This window comes from Triticum aestivum, chromosome 6A (genome assembly GCF_018294505.1).
Source record: "Triticum aestivum cultivar Chinese Spring chromosome 6A, IWGSC CS RefSeq v2.1, whole genome shotgun sequence".
NCBI classification, from domain to species: domain Eukaryota; kingdom Viridiplantae; phylum Streptophyta; class Magnoliopsida; order Poales; family Poaceae; genus Triticum; species Triticum aestivum.
Window position 1 is genome coordinate 96,530,316 of NC_057809.1, and position 11,430 is coordinate 96,541,745.

Genomic DNA, 11,430 nt, shown 5'->3' on the forward strand with positions numbered 1-11,430 from the left:
ATTTTATTTCTTTCAATTCGTGTTTTTTGTGAATGCTTTTCAAATTTATGTTTTCTTTATTCAAGTATAATTATGATGAGTATATAATACTAGTATATGTTTAATTTTTGTACTTAATGAATGGTCAAATGAGATATGTTTCCTTTAGTAATCAACAAACTGAGCATGTCCTAGTGGTTAACGCTAGTGGGCATTTACTTTTGTGTTTGGAATCCCACTTCTCTCGATTAATCTTACACTCTTTTCCTTGCGGTTTGCTTTTTCTTTTCTGTAGGTCTCCTGGGCTGGCCCATGTGGTGGGGCGCGTGGGCGCCAGCTACCTGTTCGGGCGATTAAGGCGCCAAACAGGAGCTCGCCAAAATCGATGCTACGTGAAGGTCGTCGTTCTAACAATGATTTTCATAGCTTAGCAAAGTTTTCCCTTAGTTTAGTTCAGGGGCATTGCACGTGGCTTACTCAACCCGATGATCCCTCATGTATCCCATAAACTGTGGGGTATTTGATGAATAAAGTTACATTCATCCCTCAAAAATAAAAACCGGGAGAAGACCGAGTCAAAATTGATGCCACATGCCAAATCGATTGCCTGAAATCGCTACTCGGAGTTTCAAGCCCAGGGAGCTTAGTGATTTTAAGTATTACATGTTTTTCAACCGATTTTTCATTCAATCTATGCCTTCAGAAAATTCGAAGAGTCGGAATTGTGCTTCTTTAGTTTCTTTATAAGGCATATTCTTTAGTTAATTTTTTGAAAAACCCCTCCATGTATTAATTAACTTAAAATGTTCATACAATCATTCGTTACAAACTTTGCCATGCAGGGCGGAACAGAATGAAACATAATACCATCAGAACTATTATCAAAACTAAACTTTGCAATCTCATGAGCCACCATATTAGCCTTTCTGTTGATCTTAGAAATCTGTAAATTCACCAACAACTTTGAGACATATACAGCTTCCTTCTTTAGATCAACAAGGGATGATCTGTCCACATATTCTTTACCAAAAACGGAGGCTACAAACGAACAGTCAGTTTCCAAAATGACGGGCATGTCTAGAGTCATACCAATATATAGGCCGGACAAGGACGCTCTAAGTTCCGCTTCCTCAACGCTGTAGCAAGTACCAATATAATCCCAGAAGGATAGGATCACTTGTCCACGGTGATTTCTAACAACCACCCCCACGCTCGCAGCTTCAATGGCCTCCACAAAACTTGCGTCGACATTAATCTTATAGACGTCTGGGGTAGGTGGCCTCCAAAGAGTAACCTGCCTCTCAATGTTATTGGTTGGCTGAAGATCCAACTCCACTTGCTTCCCCTTACTGCATATCTCCACCTGCATTTTAGCAAGACAAGACGAGAAAGATGCCCAATAATTTTCGACAAAACTTACCGAGGCTGAGATGGATTCCATTCCCTTACCAAAGATCAAATCATTCCTCAAGTGCCAAGCTCTCCAAAACATGAATATAGTTTGCTCACGAACAGGCGTAGTTAACTGGTCCAATAGAATAAGGAACAAATCCGGTCCAGAATATTTGAAGGTCTCCTCCGCTGGTAATTTCCAAACTTCCTTCAGAGCCATGCGGAACGCACGAGCCTTGGGACAAACCACCAAAGCATGGAAAATACACTCATCATCAATACCACATATTGATCATGTACCTAGAGTAGTTTGATGATGTTTAACCCTATTGAGTTGAACCGCCAAACTATTAGAAGCAGCCCTCCATGCAAAAATTTTAATTTTTGGGGGGACATTAGCATTCCAAATAATATTCCAGAGCCTCCTATCCCCATTTATGGCATCACTGGAATTGCCAGAAACACTCCTCGGCTCTTTAACATTCAGAGCTAGTCTATACGCACTCTTCACGGAGAACAAGCCACTTTTCTCGTGGTGCCAAGCAATAAAGTCTCCCTCGCCCACTCGAAGAATACGGAGCTTTAGGATTTCCTCTGCATCATGAATATAAAATAGATGCCTTATCAGGTTCTCATCCCAACTCCTGGTTGCACTCAAAAATAACTCGGAAACCAATTTGATCCTAGTTCTGCTCTTTTTACCACAAATTTGTAGGCCAGATTCCCTAGGGATCCAATTATCCCTCCAAATATTTATACTAGTCCCATCGACCACTCTCCAAATAATGCCTTTTTTAGCAATTCAAGGCCATGCATAATTCCTTGCCAAGTAAGGGAAGTAGCTTGAGGGAATACCGTATCAATAAGGTGCCCATGAGGATAGTATTTAGCTTCCATCACCTTAGCACACAGAGAGTCCGGAAAAACCAAAAGACGCCAAGCTTGTTTCGCCAGGAGTGCTTGATTAAAAAGCCGAAGATCACGAAAGCCCATACCCTCTTCACTTTTTGGTCTCGTCATCTTATCCCAAGCCAGCCAATGCGTTCTTTTCCTATTCTCTTCATCGCCCCACCAAAAATTCCTGATAATCTGGGATAACTCCTCACACAGTGAAGCGGGGAATTTAAAAATACCCATTGCAAACACGGGAATAGCTTGAATAACAGACTTGATCTGGATTTCTTTCGCTCCGCTCGAAGCATATTTTTCAATATAATCTGAAACCCGCTTGAGCACCTTATCTTTGGTGGATTGAAACTTACCTGCCTTCATATGACCTTCTCGAATAGGCAAGCCTAGATATTTATCCTCAAAACCATCAATCGTGATTTTAAGGATAACCAGAATAGACACCTGGTCTTCCATAGAACAATTTTTGCCAAATAATATGGAGCATTTATCCGGACTTAATAGTTGGCCAGTTCCCTCCTCATAAGCCGACAAAATGCCTTTAATATTCAGAGCTTGCTCCAAGTTACCATTAAAAAACAGGAGACTATCATCAGCAAAAAGGAGATGAGATATACCTGGGGCATGTCTGTTTAGCCGGAACTCTTGAATAGCCCCTCTTGCCGAAGCATCATTAAGTAGCAACGACAATGCTTCAGCCACAAAGAGGAATACGTATGGTGATAGTGGATCCCCTTGCCTGAGACCACGAGAAGGATGAAAAGGCTCTAACAGCTGGCCATTCAAACGCACAGCAAACTTCACAGTGGTAACACAAGACATGATCCACTTAATCCATGTTGGAGCAAAACCATACGCTTGAAGCATTCTTTCCAAGAAATTCCAATCGACACGGTCATACGCTTTAGCGAGATCCAACTTATATGCACAAAATTCACCACGGCTATCTTTTAACGTATTTAAAGAGTGCATACATTCAAACGCGATAAGTGCATTATCAGATATTGATCTTCCAGGGATGAATGCACTTTGGGTAGGAGAAATCATACCATCTAGCAGAGGTCTTAGTCTGTTGACCAGGCACTTAGAGATAATCTTATAAATCACATTACAAAGACTGATTGGACGGAAGTCTTTTATGGACTGAGGATTCTTCACCTTAGGAATAAGAACAATAGTTGTATCATTTATCCCTTCAGGCATAGTTCCACAAATAAAAAATTGCTGGATGGCACGAACAATATCCTCCTTAAGCAGCCCCAATTTCTTTGAAAAAACCTGGCAGGAAATCCATCTGGCCCCGGGGCCTTTAACGGCCCTATTTGGAATCGGGCATCGCTGATTTCTTGCTCAGAAAATGGCTTACAAAGATCCTAATTCATTTGATCAGTCACCAATGGTTTCACAAGAGAAATGATACGGGACGGATTAACCACAGAATCACAGGAATAAAGATTCTTGAGAAAATCATTAGTGATACCTTTTATTTCATCCATATCCTGAGAGAGAGACCCATCTCTTCTTTTGATGGTAGAAATATTATTTTTCTTCGCTCTCCAAGTGGCCTTCCTATGAATTTTTTTTGTGTTCCTATCTCCCCATTTCATTTTATTCAGACATGATCTCTGCTTCCACATAATTTCTTCCTTTAACAGGAGCTCATCCATTTCCTTTAAAATTTTCTTCCTTTCTACTATTGCTTTATGATCACTTCTGTTAAACAACACACTTAGTCTTTTGCGAGCAGATTCAAGTTTTTTTGGCAAATATCCAATGTGAACCTGACTCCACCCATGAAGAGACATCATCAACTTGTCCAGATTATTGGCAACATCTCCCAGATTATTGACTCTAGCATTATTATTCCAACACGAATCAATCTGTACTTGCAGCTCCGCATCTTCCCTCTCCCAATACGCTTCATATTTCAAATGTTTAATAAATGTGCCAGAACGAGGAGCTCCCATCAATTCAATAAGAAGAGGGCAATGATCTGACCTGGAACTGATAATATGCGTTACCTTGCAGTCAGGAAAGATAGATGACCATTGGGGGCACGCCACCGCCCGGTCCAGCCGCACCTTCACATTCTTGTTACCTTCCTGCTTATTGTTATAGGTCCAAGGAACTCCATGAAAACCCAAATCAAAAGTTGCATTCAGACATGATCTCACGAAAATTAGCCATAAGTTTTGGTGACCGTTTGATCCGAGAAAAATGCTCATCTTGCCACATAGCCTCATTAAAGTCACCAGCCATAAACCATGGACCCGACCCAAGAGGTTTTATACGCCTTAACAATTCCCACATAACATACCTTTGGCTCGCCTTCGGCTCCCCATAGATAAAAGTGCATCTCCACTTAGTGCCAGCATCGTTGGAAATGTACATGTCAATAAAATGTTCCCCATATTTGTTTAACTCCAAAGTGTACAGGTCATCCCAATAGACCGCTAATCCACCTCCTTTGCCTGACATAGAAACAGCAAAAACATTTTTCATACCCAAGCGGTAGCGCAAACTCTCAACATACTCTTTATTTTTTCTTGTTTCAGAAAGACAGATAATGTTAGGCCGGTGTATCTTTGAAAGGCACACAAGTTCTTGAACTGTCCGAGGCTGACCTAAGCCTCGGCAGTTCCAACATATCATTTTCATGGCTCCTGACGGGCGTCATCAAGTGCGCCCGTCAGTTGACCAGCAGCCCCAGGGCCGGTAGCTTCCTTGCTTATACCCCCAATTTCCTTACCATCGCCTACGGACTCTCTCCTATTTTGATCCTCCTCCTCTCCCTCAACTATCTCCTCTGTAATATGAACAGCGGAGCCTTCTATGCCTACTACAGATTCAACTCTCTCAACACACACTCTTTTACATGTCACACTCATATCTAGAGCACCCCTAAACTCTATGCTATCAGTACTGGAGCTATTCATGCTAAGAACCATGTCCTTGTCTTCATCCGGTGAGCGCCTCTTGCTACCAGCCGTGCCCTCAAGCATTGCAGCAAAGGCCGCCTTGCCGCCGGAAAGATCGCTGCCGCTGTTCGGTGGAGTGGGGATGCCAAAAACCGCATGTTTAACACATGCGGCTTGCAGCATAACCTTCTCGTCCTGTTCTTGTCGGTGAAGCCTTTTCCACCGCTGGACTCCAGCAGAAGTGAGGGCTTGCCATTGGGCGCCAACATCAGCACCATCGTCACGACCATCCTTGTGAATGGCCACCTGAACCTGAGCTTCGCCCTCAAGCCACTGCAGCTGCACGCCCACAGCAGCAGCAGAAGCCAGGGTCAGCTGGTGCCCCGGCTGTGCATGCACCTCAGCAGTTGCACCCCCAGCCTGCTCCTGAGGCCGCTGCTGCATAGGAACATCAGTAGCATCACTCGCCTGGTCTTGGATCAGAGCCATAGAGGCCCTAGCAGGATCATCCAAATTCCTCTTGTGTCCACCTCCATCCGCAGGAGATGACCCAGGGGTGACCAGGTTGATGTTGAGGCCCCCCCTAGGCACATGAAGTTGAGGATGATCAACTTGGCTTGCCACCAACTGGTTCGGGGGCGCCGGCAACCCCTCCTGGGTACCTGCATCCCCCGCCACCTTTCCCGCAACATCTGAAGAAGGACCCGAGCCTGCCGCAGCCACTGAAAGGTTGCGCACAGCCTTGGAAACCGCCGAAATGACTCTATCCGACAACTTTGCCCCGGTGCTTCCGAAGTCGAGGAAGCGCTTCCAGTGCGGCGGCACCTTCATGTCGATGGAGAAGTTTGGCTTGCGCAGTTCCTTTGGCATGCTGCAGAATCTTTCCGTAGTGTGGCCCAGGATGCCACAACAGAAAAAATTTTTTGGAAGTTTCTCGTATTTCACCTTAAACGTGATCTCGTCCTTGCTGCCGACCGGAGTGAACCCAACTTCCTTCTTCAGTGGCGTATCCACCTTATGCTCCACTCGAATGCGGAGATGCTCGTCAAGGATCATCTTGTTCCGGTGGGACACCGCGATGACCTTGCCGAGCTTCTTGCCGAAAGTCCACCCCATCTCCTCGGTCTTCAACACGAAGGGCAGCTTGTGGATTTGTGCCCACAATCTGATGGAGTTGAGGTCGACCTCCGCTGGGTTGCCCTGGCCGTCGAAATCGGCGAAGATGACGGCGTCGTTGTGGAAGTGCCAAGGACTAGCAGCCAGGACATGCTGTCGATCCCCCTCTTCCGTGAACTCCACCACGAAGCGTTTGTCGATGCTCGTGACCATCTGGGCCCTCGCATCACCACGAAGCCGCCAGGGTCCTTTGAGCTCGTTGACGACGGCCGAAGGATTGGCTGGGTACGGGGAGAGCACTCGCCCCACAGCCAGCTTTCCCTTGACCGCACTCACCATTGCCTCCATGTCGATGACGATTGGCGAGTCATCGAACTCGACCATCTTGGCCTTGCCATGCCTGCGGAGAGGAGGAGGGCGCTCCGAAGCAGAAGTGAAGCCAACGGAGGGGTTCGGGGGAGTGGTCAGGGCTAGGCCTGACGGACCCCCGACATCACTCCTTCCCTTTCCGACCGTGGGCGTGGCTGGGGTCGCCGTTGGCTGCATTGCGGCCGGCCCTTCCTCAGGGGTTCTGGACCCAGCACCACCATCACCCGACCCAGCAATGGTCAGGTTCATCATTCCTCGACCTTGATCCTCGCCTTGGCCTGCCATGGACAGAAAGTACAGAGCAACAGAAGAAACTGGTATGGAGCAGAACACTGTAGACTGAAGAAAACAGAGCCGACCCCCCCCCCCCCCGCAAGAAATAAGCCTGGAGTTCCTCAAATTTCGCCTCCAATTTAACAGGATTAACTCCCCTGTTAATTCCTTTAGCCTCGTCCGGCCTCATTCCTGATCCCCTTTTGAAAATCAAACCAAACCCATCAGAAACAGCCCCCAAATCCTCCTCATTACTCACCGGATTTGAAGCCTGGACCCTTAATTCCGCCGGCTGGATCGCCGCCCCTTGTCCCGCATCCGTACCTCCGGTCATCTCCCTTTTCAATTTAGCCGCATCCAAATCAGATTTGAGAAGCATCGCAGCCCTGCTCTGCATCCGCCGCAGTAACTTCTGCGGGTTCCTCGCTCGGGAGAGAAGGTCCCTTCCGCGCGCCTTGAAGGTGCTCCAGTCCTCAACGAGGAGGCCACCCACCCCTCGCCGCTCATCGCGGCAGGCTATCGCGGCCGCCGCCGGCGGCGGCGCCTCCATGTTGACCCGGTCGTGGGTCGCCTCGGCTATCGCCAGAGAGCCTGATGTACCCCCCGTTACTTTTCCTTGGTAGGGCTCAGCTTTGGTTTTGAATATGGGTTACGTAGTTTATTCTTTAGTTAATTGGTTGTTTTTTTTCCTTGAATTTGTCCATCATTAGCATATGCGGGAGTAAAACACACAAAATTACCAAAAGAAAAAGTGAAACGCAAAGCTAGTAGGAGAAATCGATTGATCGTGTAGATGATAGTATAAAGTAAAATACACCATCTTCCTCCATGATCATTATTATTATTACATCATGATGATAACCCCTCCATCATCTTCCTCCTTGCAGAATATAAGCGATACCGTAATTATAGATAAGTGTGCGACGACGACAAATTGGGTTGATGGGTGATTAAAGAGTAGCGGGGATAAAGGAGGAGGCGCACGCGATCGAGCTTCATGCTCATCGAATGTACTCGTAGTTCAGGCGCCGAGGTTGAGCCGCGGCTTGCGGGCGGCGGTGGGGCTTTGGTTGTCGTCCATGACGGTCTCGAAGGCGCCGACGAGCGCCTTCACCTTGTTCACCTGCCGCAGCTCCAGCAGCTTGATCCGCGCCTCCTCGACCGCCTCGTTGCTGCGTGCCGACTCCCGCCGCCGCGGCGTCTCGGCATCGAACGACCGCTTCCCCGTCGACGTCCTCACCCGGCAGCCCTGGAACCTCCTCACCACCTCCGCCTTGATGTCATCCTCGCGCTGCAGCTTCTTGGCCACCGCGATCTTGTCCACTTCGGAGACGGTGTCCTCCGGAGCAGGAGGAGCCTCCTTCTCGGGCTTATCCTTCTCCTTCTCCATCTCAGCGGCGGCGTCCTCCTTCTCCTTGTCCTTCTCAGCGGCGACGTCCTCCTTGTCCTTCTCAGCGGCAGCGGCGTCCTCCTTCTCCTTCTCAGCGACGGCGTCATCCTCCTTCTTCGGCGAGTTATTGTGCACCTCGTCCTGTTCCTCCGCCACGGGCGCCAGCAGATGGATCAAGGTCGACGGCGGGTTCGCCTCGTGTATGATCTTCTCCGGCACGATCTCCTCCTGCTTGGAGGCGGCTCCGGCGTCGACGACGTCGTCGATGATCTGATCGTCCATGGAAAAGGCGCTGCTTTCAGCGTCGGACCCCTTGCTGGCGGCCGACCCGGGGCTGTCCACTTCGCCGACGTCCGCCGCCGCCGCTAGGCTCTTCTTGCGCCGGGACGACCTGCCGCCGCGGAAGGCGCGGGAGGCCCGCTGCATGAGCTTCCTCGGGGAGAACATCGACGAGTACGACGCCGACTTGGGCTGCTGCTTCTTGGTGCCCCTGGGGGTGGCCGGCGGCGTGTCGGTGGACGTGGCCGCCATGCAGTTGATGGACGGCGTCTTGTGGCGCGCGAACGCCGGCGCGTTGGCCGTGGATGTCGAGGCGCGCGCCGACTGGTACTGGGAGGAGGAGGAGGAGACGCTGAGCGGCGACGGGGAGGGCGCCTGCCTCGCGCTCGCGCTCCGCTGGAGCGCTGGCGCGCCGCCTGCCGCCGGTGAGGCCCCACGCTGCATCGGCATATAGATCCACAAAGGACAACCGTAAGACGTGGCGGTGTTAGGTCAAATCGAGAACAACCCTAGCTACGAACAAGGCGTCCAATAAGTACATCCAACGCGACCCCGAAAATCATGGTATATACTCCCTTTGTTCCGAATTACTTGTCTTAGATATGGATGTATCTAAAACTAAAATACAACTAGATACATCCATTTCTACGACAAGTAATTCCGAACGAAGGAAGTATAATAATAGGAAAATCAATTCTAGGAAGAATTCTTTTTTGGAGACAATTTTAGGAAGATTGGGAACTAAGTAATATGACCAGGAGTCACGGACATAAGTATTTTGAACGTGTATTTTGGAGTTGTTTGTAATTAAATTCCATAAGAACTTACATAGGATTCGCGAACCATGTCTAATCAAAAGAACTGATACAGAGTATGAATTATTATTTTTCAACACAAGGAAACTCGATTTTGTGGTCCAGCCTGGCCCAATGACCAGCAACATGTCCAAAGAAAATATTGTTAATCAGGACATCATAAAAGTGTAAGTAAATTTACCTGAAGACTATATGACTTCATTTCTTAGAGGAGGCGGAGAGGCGGAGAGGGCGACGCGATGGATTTTTAGCTATAAGTGTGGCGCCGCGCTAAGAGGTAGGGAGGACACAAAGGGCCCCATATGAAGGCCCCAAGTGGCCTGAAAATTGCATGGTGAAGGATTGGAGGACATGACAACGGAGGAGCGTGCGCTAGGAAGAGGGCGAATGCAACAGTTAAAATCGTCTTGGGGTCTATTGTTAGAAAGGAAACCGAGTAAGTTGGGGAGAAGTTCATGCGTGGTCTCAAGTGCTCATGTCCAGAATCGCATGGCTTGGAGGAATTTTAGGAGCCGTATTTTAGGTGCCTCTCACACCTATGCATTTCTAATATTGTGTGTTTAGGGAATTAACGTATTTTAAACTCTGTTTTAGATATGAAGGTGATATCACTATAAATTTCTTTCATTGGTCATTGGTCAGGAAGTAAAATCCGCAAACTCTCTCATGGATTTATATCAAATAGTTCGAGAAGATAGGTTACAAGTCGAAGCCGCTATACAAGCATCCCGGTCAGTTCAACACAGAGGAGTATCAAATCATTCATTAAATAGTCTCTCTTTTTTACTCTCTCTCTCTCTCTCTCTCTCTCTCTCTCTCATAAAATAGGCCCAACCTAAGATCTCTTGCCAAAAAAACACCGAACATCTAAACCGGCGGGGTCCCTATTCAATAGGAAAAACACCCAACCTAAGATCTAAACCGACGGGTTTCCTTTCATGAAAAGAGGCTATATCTACACCAGTTTGCCATATCTACACTATGTGAGCCGTCCAACGATCAATCCCAAACCAGATCTTTTTTCCCTCTCGCTAGGGTTTTCTGGTCCTCCCGAAGGCGATCTTTCACCGCCGTCGAGATCGTGTTTCCCTACCTCCACGACGTTGTCCTTTGAATCGCGTTGGCGAATCCTAGGATTGAGGAGGGCCTAGGGTTGTACCAAGGAGTCCCGATCGCATTGCTGTCGGGCTAGGGATCGAGATGTCTTCGAGCGGGGCTTCTGGACCGGCGGAGACCGATGAAGTAGAGAAGATGATGAAGGAGCTTGGGTTGTGAGAGGAGGATCTAGACGACATGGTGTTCGACGAGAAGGAGGCACCACCGGAGGCTGTCCGGTGGATCGCTTTGACCAAAGTCCACTAAAGCAAAACCTATAGTCAATTCTGGTTATTCAAGAATATGAGAGCAGCCTGGGATCTTGCACAGGAGGTGAAATTCAAGCCTTTGGAGGATAACCTCTACACTATCAAATTTTCCTGCCTAGGAGATTGGGAGCGGGTCACGTTGGAGGGCCCTTGGCACTTCAGAGGAGATGCGGTGATCATCAAGCCGTATGATGGATTAGCGAAGCCTTCCATAGTTCAGCTCGATACCATAGAGATATGGGTCCAGATACACGATGTTCCAGAGCTATACACACACCTTGTGCCATCGCTTGCGGCAAAAGTTGGAGAGGTCCTCTTTGTGGAACCACAATCGCAGGATTTTGTGGGCAATTTTCACCGTGTTTGGGTCAGGATGGCCATTGTGAAGCCCCTCAAGAACGCAGTATCCATGATCCATGATGGAAAATGTCCAATCTATCGTGTCAAGTATGAAAAACTACCTGATTGGTGTGTTGTCTGTGGCATGCTAGGGCACCTGCTTAAAGAGCACGGGAGCGGGATCCACCCACCGTCGGCTCTGGTGTTTAAAGATCTTAGAGCTTCATGGGCCATGAGGACTGGGAGAGGTCCTGGTAATGGGCGAGGCCATCGAGGAGGCCGTCGAG

General features: G+C 48.3%; 1 protein-coding gene across 1 annotated transcript; it reads right to left on the minus strand.

The window, feature by feature from the left end:
* Positions 1-7,708: 7,708 nt before the first annotated feature.
* Positions 7,709-9,795, minus strand: LOC123130377 (enolase-phosphatase E1-like). Its single transcript, XM_044550287.1, has 2 exons — positions 9,622-9,795; positions 7,709-9,063 (listed from the first exon to the last, which is right to left on the minus strand). The coding sequence occupies exons 1-2, from the start codon at positions 9,640-9,642 to the stop codon at positions 7,978-7,980; spliced, it is 1,107 nt and encodes a 368-aa protein (XP_044406222.1). The 5' UTR covers positions 9,643-9,795; the 3' UTR covers positions 7,709-7,977.
* Between the last annotated feature and the right edge of the window lie 1,635 nt (positions 9,796-11,430).